The 19,545-nt window shown below is 40.7% G+C and overlaps 4 protein-coding genes across 4 annotated transcripts in view; 2 read left to right on the forward strand and 2 right to left on the reverse strand.

Annotated features, from left to right (window-relative positions):
* The first annotated feature begins 2,226 nt into the window (after window positions 1-2,226).
* Window positions 2,227-7,540, forward strand: LOC139649582 (clusterin-like protein 1). Its single transcript, XM_071526032.1, has 8 exons — window positions 2,227-2,323; window positions 2,436-2,584; window positions 3,041-3,211; window positions 3,869-4,328; window positions 4,422-4,556; window positions 5,556-5,770; window positions 6,409-6,589; window positions 7,371-7,540. The coding sequence occupies exons 1-8, from the start codon at window positions 2,227-2,229 to the stop codon at window positions 7,379-7,381; spliced, it is 1,419 nt and encodes a 472-aa protein (XP_071382133.1). The 3' UTR covers window positions 7,382-7,540.
* A 260-nt stretch (window positions 7,541-7,800) lies between these two features.
* tyms (thymidylate synthetase) lies at window positions 7,801-11,653 on the forward strand. Its single transcript, XM_071525978.1, has 7 exons — window positions 7,801-8,113; window positions 8,256-8,329; window positions 8,448-8,622; window positions 9,318-9,419; window positions 10,013-10,188; window positions 10,947-11,018; window positions 11,121-11,653. The coding sequence occupies exons 1-7, from the start codon at window positions 7,888-7,890 to the stop codon at window positions 11,256-11,258; spliced, it is 963 nt and encodes a 320-aa protein (XP_071382079.1). The 5' UTR covers window positions 7,801-7,887; the 3' UTR covers window positions 11,259-11,653.
* A 308-nt stretch (window positions 11,654-11,961) lies between these two features.
* enosf1 (enolase superfamily member 1) lies at window positions 11,962-17,787 on the reverse strand. Its single transcript, XM_071526044.1, has 15 exons — window positions 17,707-17,787; window positions 17,445-17,547; window positions 16,314-16,429; window positions 15,122-15,208; window positions 14,993-15,019; window positions 14,814-14,886; window positions 14,614-14,652; window positions 14,334-14,416; window positions 14,129-14,251; window positions 13,473-13,607; window positions 13,342-13,383; window positions 13,112-13,241; window positions 12,895-12,994; window positions 12,723-12,804; window positions 11,962-12,054 (listed from the first exon to the last, which is right to left on the reverse strand). Exons 1-15 carry the CDS (start codon window positions 17,785-17,787, stop codon window positions 11,962-11,964), a joined length of 1,314 nt encoding a protein of 437 aa, XP_071382145.1.
* A 255-nt stretch (window positions 17,788-18,042) lies between these two features.
* The window catches only part of LOC139649684 (tyrosine-protein kinase yes-like), a 19,948-nt gene continuing 18,445 nt past the window's right edge, over window positions 18,043-19,545 (reverse strand). The window contains exon 12 of the mRNA XM_071526164.1: window positions 18,043-19,545. This exon is cut by the window's right edge and continues 369 nt beyond it. The gene's annotated coding sequence lies outside the window, so the exon portion shown is untranslated.

The following is a 19,545-nucleotide window of genomic DNA, read 5'->3' on the forward strand; positions in this document are numbered from 1 at the left end:
ATTCCAACAGAGTTGACACAAGTACAAGTACAAATTTTCATTCGTCTTGTCCAGGTAATGCTTACTTGCGCATGAGTGAACACTATATGGGGGGGGGGATGACAGAGCTTTATCTAGGAACTCAAAAGAGCTAGATGGCAGAGCTTTATCTAGGAACTCAAGAGCTAGATGACAGAGCTTTATAGGAACTCAAAAGAGCTAGATGACAGAGCCTATCTAGGAACTCAAGAGCTAGATGACAGAGCTTTATCTAGGAACTCAAAAGAGCTAGATGACAGAGCTTTATCTTTACCCTGTATGATTCTCATCCATCTGTGGACCAAGAGGAGAATCTATGATTCTCGTCTGCCTTAGGCTGTGAGATCTGACATAAATATCAGATCAAGAGTAGAACCAGGAAGGACAGGGGATAAGAAAATTAAAGAAAAACATATGGGTTCACTCACAATGTGCATCTAAAAGTGAGAATATTTGTTGTGTTCTTTTATCTTTCTATTTCACTTGATTTGAACTGCACTAGTTTACTTTTTAAGTCTTTTATCTTTTGTATCTCTTGTCTGCACTTTTGCACATTTTAATTGTAATCTTTTACTATATTTTTTATTACTCTGTAAAGCACTTTGAATTGCCTCAGTGTATGAAATGTGCTATACAAATAAAGCTGCCTTGCCTTGCCTTGCCTTCAAGAATATTTTTTAGTGTTTTCTCAGGAAACAAAACAATAAGAAAGTTAAGAAAAGTTAAGAATTACAACTTTTCTTAACTTTTTTTCTGAAGACTAATCTTACACACACACACACACACAAAAAGCTCTTCAGATTTTTTTTCCTAAGAAGCTTTTGTGGATCCGGTGCCCTGGTGTTTTTTCCTTGGTAGAAGTGTGTGTGTGTGTGTGTGTTTGCGCAGCATGCACGTTGGCACACATGTGCATGTACGTGCACTGCTCACCCTCATGTCGGGGCCTGCAGTAGAGCTCAGATACAGAACGAGCCCCTGCCACTGTTGCCAGGTCCCTGCAGGAAGCCTGAGCTTACTGTCAGTGTGATGGAGATTAGAGGAGAAAGTTTGGAGTTTGTTGAATAGATTGAGATAAATATGTAAACTATTTAGCATGTTATATTTACAACGCATTAAAGCCGGTCCAAAGCCGATCTGCAGTTATGCTGTGCGTGTAAGGCTTAATAACCAATAATACAAATACACTAATAGGATCTGTGCTGCTGAGTAGATCCATAAAAATAGAACAATCCTTAGAGTAAAGCGGACATGTCATTCACTCTCTCGCCTCCCTGGGCTTCTCTCCAACAACAGAACCTGCTGCTTTTGTTCTGCAGGCTGATGCTATCATAGCTCTCAAGGTAAGTCTCTGTTTTAAAGGCTGTAAAAAGTGTCAAATACCTCTCTAGTTTCTCTTTGGTATAGCGTTACTACGATTCAGCGTGTAGCAGCAGGCTCAGATGTGGCATTTCTTTACAGGAAACATGAAATACAGCTGTAATTTTGCATCCTGGAAGACATAATGTGTGTTCAAGAAAAAAGTTACTGCAAAACAATTGGATTCAAAGGCATTTGATGACACATTTACTTTTATAGCCCATAGATAACTGAACAATAATAGCTCCAGTGCCTGTTATGTAATTCTTGCTGTAACCTAATTGTTTGTTCCTGTCTGCATTTTTTTCTTTTTGTTGTTTTTAATTTAGTTCTACTTGATTATTCTGATGGGGGTTTTTTTTCTTTTATGTAATATAATGTTATTTGTGGACCCCAGGTAGACTATAGCTGACTGCAATGGCATCAGCTAATGGGAATCCAAACAATAAACAATGAAATCATAACATGCCTCATAACACTTTCAAAATAAATTATGTAATACAATTAATAGTAATGATACCCTTAATATCAAAGCATTTTTGCTAATCAGATTTATTTGGTTAGACACTGATGTGATGATACATGTTCATGAGTGAATATTTGTGGAGAATGAATTACCTATAATGTCTTATTCCATGTTATATGGCCTCTAAATTGAAATGGCGCCTCCTTGTGGCAAAGTATAATATCATCAGCATCCTTTTTGAGAAGTGGAAAAGTGACTGTATGAGAGGTTTCAACAACCATCACTAAAATCAAATCAGTTTATTTCTGTTGTATTGAGAACCTGCACTGCATGGCACTCCTCAGTAGATTAATGAGTCACTTCTACACTTCAGAGCTTCAGAGAGGATGAGGACTCTACTCGTTCAAACACTCTGCATCGCTCTGTTTGAAGTCCTGCTCTGTGCTGCTGACTCTCCTCCACTGAACGAGGGCATGCTGAGAAGTGAGTCTACACTGACAACCGCAAGTTTGTTAGAAATTGATGATTAGACCTTTCTGACTAAGGTTATCCGGCGATGAGTGTGAACTTACCTGTGTTACGTGTGTGTGTGCAGAGCTGTCCAGTGCAGGGGAACAGTATGTTGACGAGGAAATAAAGCGAGCTTTATTCGGGGTGAAGCAGATGAAGGAGATGATGGAGAAAAACGAGGAGAAGCACACACATCTCATGGACGCCCTGAGACACAGCAGTGACAAGAAGAAGGTACAAACTGAGTTTCTGTCATACTGTTGCTATTAAGGGTCCAGAATCTGTGAACCTTCGTGCCATATTGTATTTGGATTTCATCATGGATTTCCAACAGTACAATAACACACAAAGACATGAACATTGTAGTCAAACAGTCTTTGTGCACTGACGCCCACCACATATTTTCTGGCTCATGAAGGCAAAGCCACACAAAGGCTCATGGAGAAACCTCAAAGCAGACAGTGAATAATGAATGTGGGAGTGAGGCTGGTGTAGGGAGTTGGGGGTATAGTTATGCTACAGTCAGGATTAATGGACTGTCTGCAGATTTATGTGTTTTCGATGTCACTTCACAATAAAGGACGGGCCTGTGAGCCAGCGCCCCAAACCACATCTTCTCCTCTCTGGTTTATTTACAGACAACACACTCAGTGTCAGACTTCAGTTTTCTCTGTCGTTGGGTTCCTTCAGGGGGCTTCGCAGCTGGCCGGGGAAGCAGAGCAGAAGCTCGAGGAGGCAGAACTGCAATGCCGTGGTTCAATCAAGACTTCCTTTGAAGAGTGCCGACCTTGTCTGGAAGACACCTGCAAGACTTTCTACACCTCCACATGTCGCCGCGGCTTCTCCTCGTTCTCATTCAAGGTTTGGACTCAATGTATTCCTATGTGGAAAAGTCTCAAACCTCCAAAAGTGGGGGAAGAGGGGTTTGACAGGCTCCAAAAGTATTGATTGTAGGTCTTTATATTAATCTGTCTCGGAGGTGGGGACTCAAATCACATGACTTCAACTCGAGTCAGTCTTGAGTCACAATTTAAATTGCTTGAGACTTGATGCATGAAGAGAAGACTTGAGACTTGACTTGGGTTCTGGTGACTTGGGACTTTGCCTCGACTTGTACCTTCATGACTTGAAAAGGTTTCTCAAGTCTTGACAAAAGATCTTGTGTTTGTGTAAATGACTTAGATGAAAAGTTATGAAATTTATTCCACCAGACAACTGAGTTTAAATTCTGTTTTCTGAATTTGTACAGAATGATTTAATTTATTGAAGTTGAAACCAATTATAGAAATCAAACTCATGATGCTCTTACCAAGTTTTTATCCTATTCAAAAAGTCCTTGATATTTCCATTTGATATTAAATTGATATTGGACTCGTGGATACTGGACTTGTGGACTGGATTTGTTCTGACTTGACTTGGTGTTATACATTTAGACTTGAGACTTGTGCCTGAAGACTTGAGACTGACTTGAGACTCGAGCAAAGTTGACTTGGTCACACCTCTGATCTCTCTTTTCAGGTGGAGGAGTTTTTCAGGAAGCTGTCCTCCCAGTTGGAAACTCCAGACCAGGTTTACAATCAGAACGAGGAGAATCCAGATCTCACCAGCTCAGTACAGAACCAGAACCAGAACCAGATAACGGAGGGCAAAGCCGATCTGGAGCTGTTGCAGGCCGAGGCTTCCTTCAGCCAGCTGCTGTCGAACATCAGCCTGCTATGCAACCGCAGCATGGTTTTGGTCAAGAACATGCAGCAGGTGTTCGGGCATTCCTTCCTGGTGGCCTTCACAGCAGATTTGAAGCCCAGGTCTCTGTCCCCGACGCAGGACAGGACCGCAGGCTTCTTCAGGACCATGGGTCTAGATCACGTCCTTGACTCAGTGTATAACTTTGGGAGGACTGTGATGGAGGAATTCAGCTCCACAGTAGCAGATGTGTTTGAGGAGATTCAAGAGGCTGAGGAGGATTTTCAGCAATCAAGAGGTATCTGATGCCATCTGCTGCCCAAAGATATGAGATAAGACAAGATATAAGGGTTTGTATTCATTCTGTTTTCACTCATTATGCTAATCTATAAAAACGCAGGATCACTGCCTGATTCGGGCCAGTACCACAGCAGATATCTGTGCAGACAGCTGCGAAGACAAGCATCGGAGTGCTGGCAGCTACAGAGCCTGTGTGAGACATGTGAGGACTTTCTGTTAAAAGGTAAATCACTTTTTTCATATCTACTCAGCTCTTCATACAACACAGTCACACATAAACACGGCTATATAAAATCTTTCTAATTGTGTAATCATGAACTCTGGCCTTAATAGTAACTCTTTTCCTTATGGGGACATTGAAAAATATTCTCATGAATTGCAGTTAATCTGAACCAATCATGCAACTGAATGCACATGATAGGCACAGTGAGGAAAACATTTGGCAGCAAAATAATATATTATATTGATCAGAATTGCTGGAATTTTTTCTTGCTCATATACACAACTAATGGCATTCAAACTGTAGATTACTCTGCTACACTCATGTCCCATTTTCTGTGGTTTGTCTGTATCAAATGTTGGACTTTGAAATTTTAATTCTTCAGTATGGAGTTTAGATGTATTTAAGTTTTCACAACACTTCATTCTAAAAATAACCTCTATTCCTGAGGAGCTGAGAAAAATAAAGATCTAGTGTAGTGCTTTTACAGTTTTTCTATCCTTACGAGTGGTTTAGATCAGTGGTTCTCAACGTGGGGTCCGGGGACCACCAGGGGTCCTTGAGGGGGTTCCAGGGGGTCCCCAGCAAATTGATGAATTGTTAAACTTCACCATTATTTAATTCACTACAAGTTAACACAGTTAGAGAATGTAGAAGAATGATCACTTTGATCATAGTTTCACTGTTATCTCTCTGCCTGCAATACAGATAGTCATGGAATTCTGGACAAAATCATATCAAACAATAACAATATTCCAAGATTTGGGTCCGAAAGACAAAATGTCATCAAATGAGGGTCTGTGGCTCTAATGTGGACTAAATTAGGGTCCTTGATATGAAAAAGGTTGAGAATCGATGGTTTAGATCCTCCTTAAGGGAAGATATATATGACTTTCCTCCCACAAACACACTTAACTTGACTGTCAACTTGGTACCTGCTGCATGGATTTACGCACCCCTCCCTCCCTCCCTCTGTATGTTTTCATGTGTTCTTCCCTGCAGAGTGTCCCAGCATGAGGCAGCTTCACTCTGAGCTGGAGGAGATGCACCTGCTGCTGAACGTGTCCCAGCAGCAGTACGAGTACAGGCTGCAGCTGGTGCAGAGACACACGGCCGACACACAGAGATGGCTCAGGAACATGGACGACAAGTACGGCTGGGTGAGCCAGCTGTCCAACCGCACACTGGACCCACACAACCACTTCAACCTGATCACGGTACGGTCGTATTTGAGGACAGTCTGACTTTATCTTACAATATTTTATTTTAATCTCTGTCCGCACTGAAGGGGTTTTATCAGGGTCTGAAATTAGTCAAATCAATAACATTTTCATTCCTCAGCTATATACAGTCTTTGGTCTTTGCCTGCATCAAAATACTCTTGTAATCTGAATTCTGTCACTCTCTATAAATCTATAAAACTTCACTCTATAAATGAGTGAGCAGGTTTTACATTAAAACTCAAAATCTGCTCTTGCCTCTTTATTGAATGTTTCATACAGTACCTGATTCCATACTGGAAACTAATAGGTTGAGATATTTCTATGAAAAATGTATATGAATCATTTTGGCTGGTAGAATTATTCTTGGCAGGCATTTTTATTAACCAGCTTTTGGCAGGTGAGACAAAAAGTTTCAGACACTGGATATTATGTTGCTGAAATATTGATAGAGATAATATCACACTAGACACTGTATCTTTATCTTCAAAATGTTTGACTTTGTTAGTTATTTGTTGTATTATCTTCACTAGATTTTATTTGTTCTATTCATATCTAGATCCTATTCTTTGCTGCTGCAGTGAGCCAATTTCCCCCACAGGGATCAATAAAGTTTCACCTAATCTGTTTTTCAGGTGACTCCACAGCAGCAGATGAAGAACACCAGATCTAAAATGGACACCAGTGTGGTTGTAACCGTACTGGACTCTGCCCCGTTAACCCTGTCTGTCCCAGCTGAGCTGGAGGTGGATGACCCTGCCTTCATCCAATACGTGGCCCAAGAGGCTTTGGCACTGCAGAAACAGCGAATAAGAGGTATTGGCCTTGGCAGTACTACGGCTTAGTGCATTATTTGGCTCCCAACCTCACCTGGCAGGGCCTCAAAGACAATTTGAGGTAAAGGAATCATGAAATTCTGAAACTCTGCAAGACAAACCCCTGTACCTCTATTAAAGTGATTCTATATTATAGGGGGTAGGACTTGATAATTATTCCCTTCTTCCTACTCCTTTTCGGACATGAAATATTTATTTATGTTGTTTATTGAGAGTTTGCTGTATATGTTTGCTGTTAATTTTATTGGTTATGGTTTTGTTTTGTTTTTCTCACTTCTATTTTTTACTTTTTTAACATGTTCAAAATAAAATCTAATCTAATCTAATCTAATCTATTAGAGAGACACTAACAACTCAGGACAAATTGAGTTGTCTGCTATAATCTTATATTATAATATAATGTTTATAGATGTTATCGGTAAAGTAACTGAATTAACTATAATGAATTCCTGCTTTCACTGACTTTTACTGCCTTAAAAGATAGGAAATGTGTGTCACAAAGGCATACACACTAGGGATGAGTTGGGGGTCCCAAAGGAAAAAGGTTGGGAACCATTTCCCTTGTGTATAATTCATACATATCCGCCCTAGCCTATATAGAATCAGTATTTGTAGTTATGGGAATATTTAAGTATACTGACTAGCTTGGCCACCTCTGTTCTGTCAGACCAAGTGTCTTACATTGTTTAATTTGAGCATTCCAGTTATATATAGTTAAATCTTTTTCTTATAAAAAATGTTTATGGTCCTTCTTTATACAGGTATGGACTAACATGGATATTACAGCTGCCTATATTACCTTCAGATGCTGAATAAAGAGCCACGTCCAGTATCAGTGTTCCTGAACAAAGCTCATCTGTCTGAAAAACCTCTATGAAATTGCACTGTATATCAGACACATCACTGTAAATAGCCGTCGCACTCACAGCTTATACCCTTTCAGTTCATATATTCATTTCCTGGAGTTTTAAACTTTTATGTGCAATAAAACTGTGTATACCTTCTGCTCGAGTCATTCGTTTCTGTGTGGTGTTTTTTCTAAATCCATTTTAAGACGTTATGATGAAAGAGAGACGGGCGCGCTTTTCACTGAATTCCCGCGACACCGTAACAATACGTAAGCCGTGATTGGCTGTTCGTGATACGTGGGCACGTCCAAACCAACCGGGAAACTTCAAATCAGACACACTCGTCCCAGCAGCAGCCCGCTTTGTTGCTCGTTCCTGCAAAAAAAAAAAAAAAAAACCGTCTACAATTTTAGCTAAATCGGCGGACAAAATGCCTGCCACTTCAGAAATATACACAGAAGAACTCCGCAAAGACGACAAAAGCAGAAAAGAAGAAGAAACCAAAGCGGAGACGAGTCCGTTCAGTCTTTTCTGTGATGAACGCGGCTACTTGAATCAAATACAATACATCCTGCAGCACGGACACAGGAAGGGAGACCGAACCGGGACAGGAGTCGTCTCTGTTTTCGGTTCTCAGGCCAGATACAGTCTCCGAGGTAAGGAGGCTTTTTACTTGTCGTTTAGTTTGTTCGGTATTTCCCCTTCAAATCACTTAAAGTACGACTGAGTTGATTCGTTTGTATCGGTTGGCGGTGACAAAACGGCTGCAACGTCGTGTCTCTGTTTCTGTCTTTTTAGACCAGTTTCCCTTGCTGACAACCAAGAGAGTGTTTTGGAAAGGGATTCTCGAGGAACTGCTGTGGTTTATCAGGGTGAGGAGGATAAGACATACTAGATCACATGCAGTATTTCAGTCTAACGGTTCTGTGCTGAATCAGAAGAGGCTATAAATCTATTATGTGATGTGTGTGTGTGTGTGTGTTTTCGCAGGGTTCAACAAACGCCAAGGAGCTCTCGGAGAAAGGGGTGAAGATTTGGGATGCTAACGGCTCGCGGGATTTCCTGGACAAGAGCGGGTTCACAGACAGAGAGGAGGGCGACCTGGGACCTGTGTATGGTTTCCAGTGGAGGCACTATGGAGCAGAGTACACAAACATGCATGCAGGTTTGTCACACCCAGACCCAGTCTGCAGTGACACAAGCTGTGCTTTTTTTTTTCCACATGCAGTAACACAGTAGAGATGTGTGAAACTCATTCATTTGTTGTGAAGGTCTTGGCTGCAATCACACAGCCCCTCTTCAAGTTATACACTTGCTCCAGGTATTAATATTTAATATTATTAATAAGTAAACATGCGAAAATGTAATTTGTCAACTAGCTAGTAAATGTGTGACAAATGCAATTTGTGCACCTCCAATTTTCCAAATGATCTGCATCGTAAAATTCAAGCTTGTCTTTGGACAGACTTCTAATTTGGACTTTAAGACTTTGTCTGGAAAGTAATTTGGAAAATCTGCTGGCTTAGTCGTGCAGCATGGTCCTGCGGGCAAATAATCACACATATGGTATTAGCTAGAGCAGTTTATTAAAAAATACATTTTCATTACAAAGGGATTAATCTAATCTAGCAGATACTTGTCAAATTGTTATTGCCAAGAAGATCTTGTGAACAGGTGGTTGGGTTTCACACAGATCTCAACGCTTCTGTTCTTTGCACACAAGCACATACCAACCACACACCTACATTCCTTATCTTCGCAACACTGGTGGTTAAGCAGGCATAGCATACTTGGCATGCAGGTTCATTATAATGCTGAAATTCTAAAGCGATCCATTTTGTCAATACCTTCTCTGTATAGATTACACAGGACAAGGTGTCGACCAGCTGCAGAAGGTCATTGACACCATCAAAACCAACCCACAGGACAGACGGATCATCATGTGCGCTTGGAACCCCAAAGGTGCAGCAGATGGAGTCAAATAATAAAATAAAAAATGACATGAACCATTCCTGAACAGCCTTCTAACCCGCTCTAAGGCTTTCTGCAAGTGTCCTTTTATAGAATTCTAATAGATTGAATTTAAATGATTTTATGCATGAGATTCACACCACTAAGTCTGGATGGTGATTTTCACTGTTGAGTCTTAACAGTACTGGGCGATAATTCAATATGATCCTTTATCGTCTTTCAGTGGAATCATATCGTCATGATATGATGATTTTTGGGATATCATGACGCAATTCTGCTGTCTAAATTGATGATAACAAGCTAATTTTATTTAAAACCTCTGACAAAATGAGGCATGGTAGGAATATTATTTGAAAATTTCAGTATCGTTTGACATCACACCTAACATTACCAGTCGGTTCAATGGGATGAACAATAATTTGATTATTTAATATGATTTTGCATACATGAGCCATATTGTGATATATATCGATAACAATCCTTATGATTATTGTCAATTTGTCATATTGATTTCAACCATATCACCCCCCCCCCCCCTCCCCTCCCCTCCCCCCTAGTTAACACTAGCTCGTATGTTGTTACAGACCTGCCCATGATGGCGCTGCCCCCCTGTCACGCCCTGTGCCAGTTCTACGTGTGTGACGGCGAGTTGTCCTGTCAGCTGTACCAGCGCTCGGGGGATATGGGCCTGGGAGTGCCATTCAATATTGCCAGCTACGCCCTTCTCACCTACATGATCGCACACATCACAGGACTCAAGGTAAGGCCACGAACTGAATTTATGTTCTTGACAGAGTAGAACTTCTATATCATGATTTGTAGAGCAGTGGAGAATGATTTTAGCTCACACTTAGTTTGGATAGTGTCCAATACTCTGCTTGCTTATTATTAGGGATGGGAGAATATAAGATTTTATCTTTTATCGTGATAAAAACACTCAAGATAATTTTATCTTGGTGAATTTCCATTATTGGGATAATCGTGAATATCCTCACATGAGCGTGAATATCCTCAAAACATTAAAAAGGATGTTCACAAAAAAAGGTATGTGTCCTATGACGTAATAAAAATATTTGTTTCTTAACAAAATGTAAGGTAAAGTGATTCCAGTATGTTTTAGTGCCATTTTAAGATTTTTAAGCATATTTTGATGATTATCAGGATAATATGAATTGCAGTTATTTTGGCCAGGATAATCTTGACATGAAATTTTCATATCGTCCCATGCCTACTTATTATCAAGCGAGTATAATGTGTCCCTAAAAGTCTACCGAGTTTCAAGTGATACTCAGTATAGTGTGAAAAGTAGTCTATAGATATTCAATGTCTGGGTTGGGTTTAGGTTTAAAAATGGAGTCAGGGTTACATATTCTGCAGCAAGTCGGCAAGTGACACTTTGCTGAACATCTGCTTTTTTGAGTATAATCACTGTACTATCCAATTGAAGTGTTACCTGATTTTCTTATGTTTTGTGCCCAGTCTCCTCACCTTTCAGTGTTTAATTCTTTGTCTCTCCAGCCTGGTGATTTTGTTCACACCCTGGGAGATGCTCATGTCTACATCAACCACATCGAACCCCTCAAAGTACAGGTAGGTTATTTAAAAAAAAAAAACGTTTTTAACTCCATGTCCACTGCTTGATGTCAGAGTTGCACATGCTTATCTGTCTACATTGTTTGTCCTCCTTTGCAGCTCCAGAGGGAGATCCGGCCCTTCCCCAAGCTGAAGATCCTCAGGAAAGTGGAGAGTATCAATGATTTCCGTGCTGAAGACTTTGAAATCTGCGACTACAACCCCCATCCTACCATCAAGATGCAGATGGCTGTTTAAAGTCCCAGTCTAAGGGTGATTATGGATTAATATGTATAGAAAGGGTAGGATTTATGGGTGGAAAAAGCGCTTTTAGCAAATCTATCATCCCACTGTATTATATATAGTTCTGTTACTTTTCTGTTTTTACCAAGAACATAAATGCCAATATATTTTAAACCATGTTAAGTTGTTAATTTGAGAATAAAAAAGAAAACCTCCATTCTCATGTCTTGGGATTTCTGTAGTTGGACCAACCTTTTACTTACATTTGGATTGTGGGATGTGCCTTCAGTCACATTAAATTAAATAGCTGGCCATTGGAGGGAGAACTTTTTTTGGACACCTGACAAGACTGTAAAATATATTTGTAATATTTCTTCATTCTAAGTATCATTAATATCAAAGTCTGTAAATAAAGAAATTATTGCTACATTTGGTGTAGACTTGATTTGTGCAGACTAGTTTTTGACACACAACAGGAGCATAGTAGCATAAAAAAGTATTCATTAATTCCTTCATTCATTAGCATAAAGTGTGAAATTTAAAGTTGACATAAAGTGTCTGATGCAACTGTTCACTACTTTAAAGATTTACAGCTTCATTTGCTTCTGTTTATTAGTGTAATAGCTTTTCTGCTGAAGTTAACCCAGTCTAGTGATACTTGATTCCTAAACCGCTTAAAAAACAAGCCTCAGATGAAGTCTTTCTGGCAGCGTCCTTCTCATTTGTTTAAGTGCAGCTTCCACACATCTCCTTCAGGATACTGGTGAGTCTGCACTGACGACTCCAGCATCTCACAGGAGTAGCCTGGATCCTGCCAACAGCAAGAAGCACATAGTGTAGCCAGACAACTGCCTGGAGCATTTAAAGGGGAATGCCACACAGTTTAAGAATTCACATATGTTATCCCTGTGCCCCAGGATAGTTTAACTCAATCCTTGTGAACATGCACCCCTCTTTCCTAAAGCTGGAAACTAGAGACCTAACCCTTGAATTTGTGATGTCATTGGGATGCAAAATCTGGCACTGCTCCATAGACAATAAATGGGGCACCGACTTTGTTGACCCAGATTTGTGTGAGATCTTGCACACTAATGATGTTTAAATTCTGGTTCATGCATAGTTGTTAGCATTGCTAGAATATGAGCTTAATTTTGGTGCAACAACTCAACTTATGGCATCTTATGGCTCCACAGAGTCACTGTCCCATTCATTGTCTATGGATCAGCCTCTGATTTTACATCCCAGTGACTAAACAAATTCAAGGGTTTTCTCTCTGATTTCTAGTTTTAGGAAAGAGTGGTGCATGTTCACATACATTGAACTGTCCTGGGGCATAGAAATAACATGTAAATGTAGATGAGGTGAGGAGAAAACCTGGCAACTATGAATTATGAATGAGGTTTGGTTTTCAGGGTAAAGTAGATAGTATTTAAGGAGTAATTTAGTAGTTTATAGTTGCCACTTAATATTCCCTCTTACCTTAGGGGTCATGTAGTGGGCGTTATGAATCACAACCGGACTGGTGAAGTGCTCATGGAGGTGGTCTACATATTCACACATTCTGAAAGATACAATATGTTTACAATTGTAACGTCGTTATCTGGTGCAGTCAGCAGCTTAAACTGGCAACAAAAACAAATACCGCTCTCACCGGTTGTTGAGATTTGCAGACACAGAGATGTAGTCAAACAGAATCAGGTGCTGGACAAGCTCACACAGACCAACTCCTCCAGCATGAGGACAAACAGGCACTAAGGAAAAAGAAATAGTATGCGTTTCATTGGCCGTGGTTTTACACACACTCTTTGAATTATATACCTACACACACTCGTTGCTGTTGGCTGATTGTAATGTTTGATCTTTCTTACCCTGGAACTTGTGGGCCATCAGCAGCACAGCCAGGTTCTCGTTGACGCTGCCCAGTCGACAGCTGTCTATCTGGACAAACTGCAGGGCCGAGGCCTGGAGGAACTGCTTGAACATCACCCTGTTGTGACACTGGACAGGAAGTAATAATATAAACAATCTATCAGCCAATGATAAGGACGGTAGAAGGAACATAAAGCTGTAAATTTGACATCCAGATTGCAGCCCTGACCTGCTCCCCTGTAGCCACTCCGATCCCAAGTGGAGCCAAGGCCTGCAGCAGCAGAGCAGAACATCTCTTACAGGTCTTCAACACACCAGGTAGAAACATCAGCAAGCCGCCAAATCAAACGCCTCGCTCACCTTGGAGATGGCAGCGTGTCCCAGGATGTCATCTGGAGAGGTGGGCTCCTCGATCCACAGAGGTTTGAACTCGGCCAGGCTGGACACCCAACTCACAGCCTCGCCCACGTCCCACCTCTGGTTGGCATCGATCATCTGACACAAAACAGCTTTAGTGTCACAACAGTTTAGTGTTATTACTAGGGTTGGGGCCATTCATTAATTGAATTGAGAATGCATGGTAAATTCCAATTCAGCTCTAAGGAATTTAATTGGCATGGCAAGAAACAGAATTGAATTCCATGAAATTCCACTTCTAAGAGAGTTTGTCTTGACTCGCTAAACATTATAAATCAAACGTTATGAATCAAATAAGACAGTTAAACAAATCAAATACATTCAATCATAATGTATGTATTATGATTACATGTTATGCATGTAAATACCACCTGAAAGCTACTTTTAACATTTTATGATATTCAGTATTGACAATATATAACACTACGTGCAATCTCAGATATGTGGTAAGAAAAAACAGAATTTCATTGAATTAAATTAAACTTCCTAAAATTCCAATTCTGTTTCCTGTAGGTTTTTATTACAAATTCAAAAATTATGACCCCAATCCTGACTATTACCAAATGTAAAGACAATAGTCCAGTCAAAACCAATCTTACCAAAGTGTTATTCGGTCCAATCATCTGCCTTATGAGACGGCACCTGCGCACGTCGTCCTCCAGGTCGGCCCCAACCTTCACCTTAAACCTGGTCCACCCGCTGCTGAGGGCATCTGTGCACAGCTGCAGAAACACACAGCGGTCACAGTTGCTTGAAAGCTATAAGTCAGCCAAAGCCACAACATGCATTTTACATGACAGAGACCTGTTTGAGCTGCTGGTCTGAGTATCCCAGCCAAGCGCAGGAGGTGGTGTAGGCAGGATAGCCTTCTTTCAGCATGCAATCCTCTGGCGGGCGAAAGAAACAGCCCACACAGGTAATAAATACTCAGCTAGAGAGGTGTTTTAATAGAGCAATCATGGAGTATAGGGGCCTGTTATGCAGTCGGAAAGCACTCCATCTCAATCCGTTAATTTCTAAAGAGGCAATTTACCACAAAACCCCTCTCACCCATGCCATTAACGTCTCCCTTTAGTGTGCCTACCTCTCTGCTGCTTGCCCTCCTGTGCTTTCATGAGTATATCTGAGAGAGAGAGAGAGAGAGAGAGAGAGGCAAAAAGAGTCTGCTGCAATGAAAATATCCTAGTCTTAAAATCACAGCTTCAGTGTGCAGGGAGTGGGGTTTGTTCTTTTCCATACTTCAGCAGCTACAGTATGTACACATGTATTATAAACCCGTCTCACCTACAGCCTCCTCCTCTGTAAGAGCGTCAGTGATGTACCTGAAGTCAATGCATGAGACAATCTGTTCGGGATCCTGAACCGGACACAAAGAAGACATGAAATATTTGCCCCCGCAATCACAATCCGGACAAGAATTGACACACGCAATTAATTAAAAGTCTGAATTTCCAGTGACTCACCATGTCAACAAGCAGCTTCCACAGCGGCTAGAGGAAAATGATTACAATAGGTTATGAATCACACTGTATCATGCTTGTAGACAAATGCATAAAAAGGCGTATTACTCATCTATCAGCGCCATGTCCCACCTTGCCTTCTGCCCTCGCCCAGAGGTCCCACACCGCATTCAGGACTGCAGCAGTGGCCAGTTGGATCACTCCTTTCTCTGGGCCAATCTGTTTCAGACAAGACAAAAAAAATAAAAAATCACCCCCCTCACCCTCATAGTTAAGTCAACTTTATTGATATAGTGCTTTAAAAATGCAAAAGCAGTGTGTATCAAAGTGCTTTACAAAATGGGGGGATTACAAAACAGGGAAAAAGAGGACGAGCATGGAACAGCAAAATTAAGACAAGGGAAATAAGAGCATGGTTAAAAGCATGAAATGAGAGAAATAGAGCATGAAAGAACATGTCAGACAGTGAGAGGCCAGTGAATAAAAATACGTTTTTAGACGAGTTTAAATTTAAATTTTGATTTGGCTCATCTGATGCTTTGTGGATGGCTATTCAACAGTCCTGGTGCAGCCACGGCAAAAGCCCTGTCACCCATCACTCTTAACCGGGACATCGGGACCAACAGGAGCCTGTGATTAGAGGACCTGAGGGACTTGGCAGCATTGTGAGGGGAAATAAACCCAGGAGCAACACCATGCAATGGGTTTAAGACAAACAGAAATGGGATTTTGTAGTCAATTCTGTACAGGAACAGTGAGTCAGTGTAAAGACACCACAACGGGACTTTTTTGGATCTCAGGGTTGAGACAGATAGATGCCTGACTAATACCAGAATACAGTGATTTACAGTAATCCAGATGGGAAGATATGAAGGCCTGAATGACTCTCTCCAGGTCAGAAAAGGACAGAAAAGCCCTGATTTTGGAATCATTCTCAGCTGGATTTCAAAGCTGAACAAACCTGTTGGTCGAACTTCAAAGCACTGTCAAAAGTCACACGGAGGTTTCTGGCATATAGTTTAAAAGTGGAGGATAATTGGCCCAGGTTCTGTTTAATGATTAATTAGTAGAGCCACAGGGGCCAGAAAAAAAAACAATCACTGATTCATCCTCGTTTAATTGGAGAAGGTTCTGTGCCATCCACCATTTAATGTCATGGAGTCATTCTCTAATGAGATGGGTCTGATTGTCAGGCCATGCTTTAATCAGGCTGAGGTGATTCAATTAAAAGTCATGTGTCACTTTTGATGCTGTTTGTCCCTGCTGGGGTGTGTGTGTGTGTGTGTGTGTGTGTGTGTGTGTGTGTGTGTGTGTGTACTCTCACCCATCGCATCTGGCCGTCGCTGGTCAGGAGGCGGTAAAACCCACGGAAGTCACTTACAATCTCCTCTAAGGATTTCCCCACCACCAGTCCTGCCAGGGCCTCCACAGCACACACCACTGCACATTTACAATAACATTTCAATTAAGTTGAGTTAATCAGTGTTTGGACTAGATGAAAGGCAAAAATGGGAACTATATACCTTTACCAACAGGTACTGTCACATCGTTTCTATATTGTGTCAGTCTTTGAACAGATCCAACATAGATCAGTTGTCTTCATCCAAAGTATTGCATTGTATTACCAAACATTACCACAAGATGGCGCTGTAGGGTTCAAACCATGGGGTTCAAATCTGTAAACTTGCAAGTGAGTAAACAAATGCTGCCTTCAAGTGCTGTGGGAAATATCGAGATTACGAGTGGAACGCACATGGACGAGCCAGCAGAGTGGTACTAAATATTACTAGGAGGGCTGGGATTTTTTTTTAAATGATACTCGTGCTGCCGAGATGTGACGTTTATGGGACAGAAAGCATGGAGACCGTGTCAACAACAGAGCAAAACAAATGTCATTATTGTATTGTTTGGCATCCTATGTAAACTCTTCGTTTATAAATACGCCCAAAAGCGTATGACAATTAGGCTAAATTTTAATTTGTCATTTTGGTATTAAAGAGCCAATAGCTGAAAATACTATTCAGTCTAGACTTTATTTGCATTGCTACAACAGGTGTAATCAAGTCCTACATCATTACTGGCATCCTGACAAGTCTAGTGGAACAAATACATCTTTTGCCTTATAAATTAATTAAAGGGTCAATTACAAGACGGATGCACCCGAACTCTGCCGCTGCAACAATAAGTAGTTATTCGCCAATCTATTGCTAAAACAAAACAACATTAAATTAAATCCAACAGAGTCCATTTTGCTATTTATTCCGACAAAAGGGAATTGAATGGTCCTAAGTACAACTTAAAACTCGAAAGTCGGAGCTTTCGAGGAGCACTTGAAGGCAGCAATAATATAAACCAAAAGGCACGGTAGCTGTCATAGCCGAGCACACTCTGCATGGCTTTAAATGCATTATGAAACGGATAAGTAGCCTAAGTATAGAACCAAGGCGAATCTTACCAATCTCCGTGCCTCTTCCCACAGTAAATGTCAAGCCGTAGCCTCTCAACCCGTGATCAGTGTCGAGGACAACATAAGCGACTGAATAGTCCGGATCTGTGTGCTGCGAAGTGGAAAGTTACAGTGAAGGAAGGCCTCGGAGTTTTTGTTGGTTCACTCTTGTAAATGTATGAATTGTATGTATGTATGTGTAGAAACCATGGTGATGATATAAATCCTCCAGTGTTTCCACAGCCCGTTAGACCTCCGCAGACTCCCTTACCATCGCGTCTGAACCATGCTGCTCCAAAGACGTTGGGAATCTCACATCCCGAACAGACAATTTAATAATTTTCTGCACCATTTTTGCACTGAGACTGACTTTGTCTGGTGTGACAAATACGAGTCGATTAAATCAGTCTGTTCTAAAGTGAAGTGCAGAAGTTGACCGCACCCACTTCAACCCGTGATTGGTTTAAATATTGTCCAGCTGGACCTTGTGACAGGCTATCACCAAACAACATCAACATTTTTGTGGGGAAAGAAGAGTGCATGGGTGTAAAATCTGTTTTTTTTTTATTGTACAAATTCTCCAAATCAGTTTCCAACCATATCCCCCCCACCCCCAATATAACTTGCAATCTTGGCCATTTAATTAATAATCTTATAAAATGAGGATTTGCTAACTTTGTACAAAGCCCTTCTTTTTAAAAGCTCAGTTGTCTCACTTTTATTATTATGCACATTATAATACTGTCCTGATGAGTCCATACAGGAAACACATGAAAAGAGAAAATCGCTTTAAAAAAAAAAGAAAAGAAAGAAAAGTGCTTCCTCCTCGCCAAATGGATGATTTTTTCTCGGCCACATTAGATGCTTTTGAACGGGAAATCAAACATGAAGCAGTGCCAGGGTTCTTAGGCAGTCACATTGCCCAAATCTGGTTTTTGTACCCTATTTGGTGGTTTTGTTCACATTTTTTCCACCTCAAATTCAATTCTATACCCAGTAAAAAGTCGTCCATCCTGCTCTAATATCCTTGGTTGACTAATTTGATATGTGAAGAATCATTCTGTATTGGCAAGCAGCCACAGGACCAGGACCAGCACTTTCATCACTGGTTAACTCTGGTTTATGTTGCCGTGTCTCTGGGCGGCCTCAGTGACACGTTATACAGTCCATTTTGCATTTCAGTTCTTTTTTTCACTGTAGTGATCACAGCAGGATTATGCACCCGGGCAGAAAGCATGATGGCATTGTTGAGAAAGAGTCTTAGTGTTGCAGAGATTTCTGGTACTTGACGGACAGAAGGGAAGTCTTCAAATGAAGCTATAAAACCATGTCCATGATATGAGTCAATTCTTACAGGAACATAAAATAAAATCAACAAAATGCATTGAAAAGATGAGCAAGGCATTGCAGACCGTGCCACAGTCTAAATCCATGTCTCATGTCACCCATTTAGAACAGAAAGAATTTGCATTTTAACTAATGAAATGTAATTAAAGTTAAGCTGTGTGGGATTTGCTCTTAAATACATCGTTGTCAAATGGACTGTGATAACTGCAATCAATCCCCTGGGAGCTTCTTTCATTCAGCCTATTATATTACCTCGCTCCCTAATGTTTTTATGCATACTTTACAAATCCACCAGAGAAAAACATTTATACAATTTAGAAGCAAATAGAGTGTGAGATCTCCAAACTAGACCAAATGAAAGCACAATACTTGGGGTTGCTCTTTGTAACAGTATCTCTTTTTTTTTTGCGAGCATTAGAAGGTGTTATCACAGCTAATTTCACAGCAATATATTGAGGAAAAAAAAATCCACATGTAGCATCTTTAACACATAACTGAAATGACGCCGCGTTTACTCCCAATGTGTCCATTACCACAGTCCTCCATTTTGAAAAGCGCTAAATCAAAGAGACTCGGCTTAACAGGCTCTCCTTGTCATATGCTGTTTTCATCCTTGGTCCCCAAAACCCCCCCCCCACACACACACACACAAAAACTGTGATCAGTCTCTTTGTACATGGTGATGAAATCCACATGAAAGCAAAACAGACAAATTCACACAGCTAAGACTCGTAGTACCATAAATGAAAGATGAAAAATAGAC

Source organism: Centroberyx affinis, unplaced genomic scaffold (genome assembly GCF_046629955.1).
Source record: "Centroberyx affinis isolate AG114_WGS23_722 - 3 ecotype Tasmania unplaced genomic scaffold, CSIRO-AGI_Caff_v1 ptg000109l_1, whole genome shotgun sequence".
NCBI lineage: Eukaryota > Metazoa > Chordata > Actinopteri > Beryciformes > Berycidae > Centroberyx > Centroberyx affinis.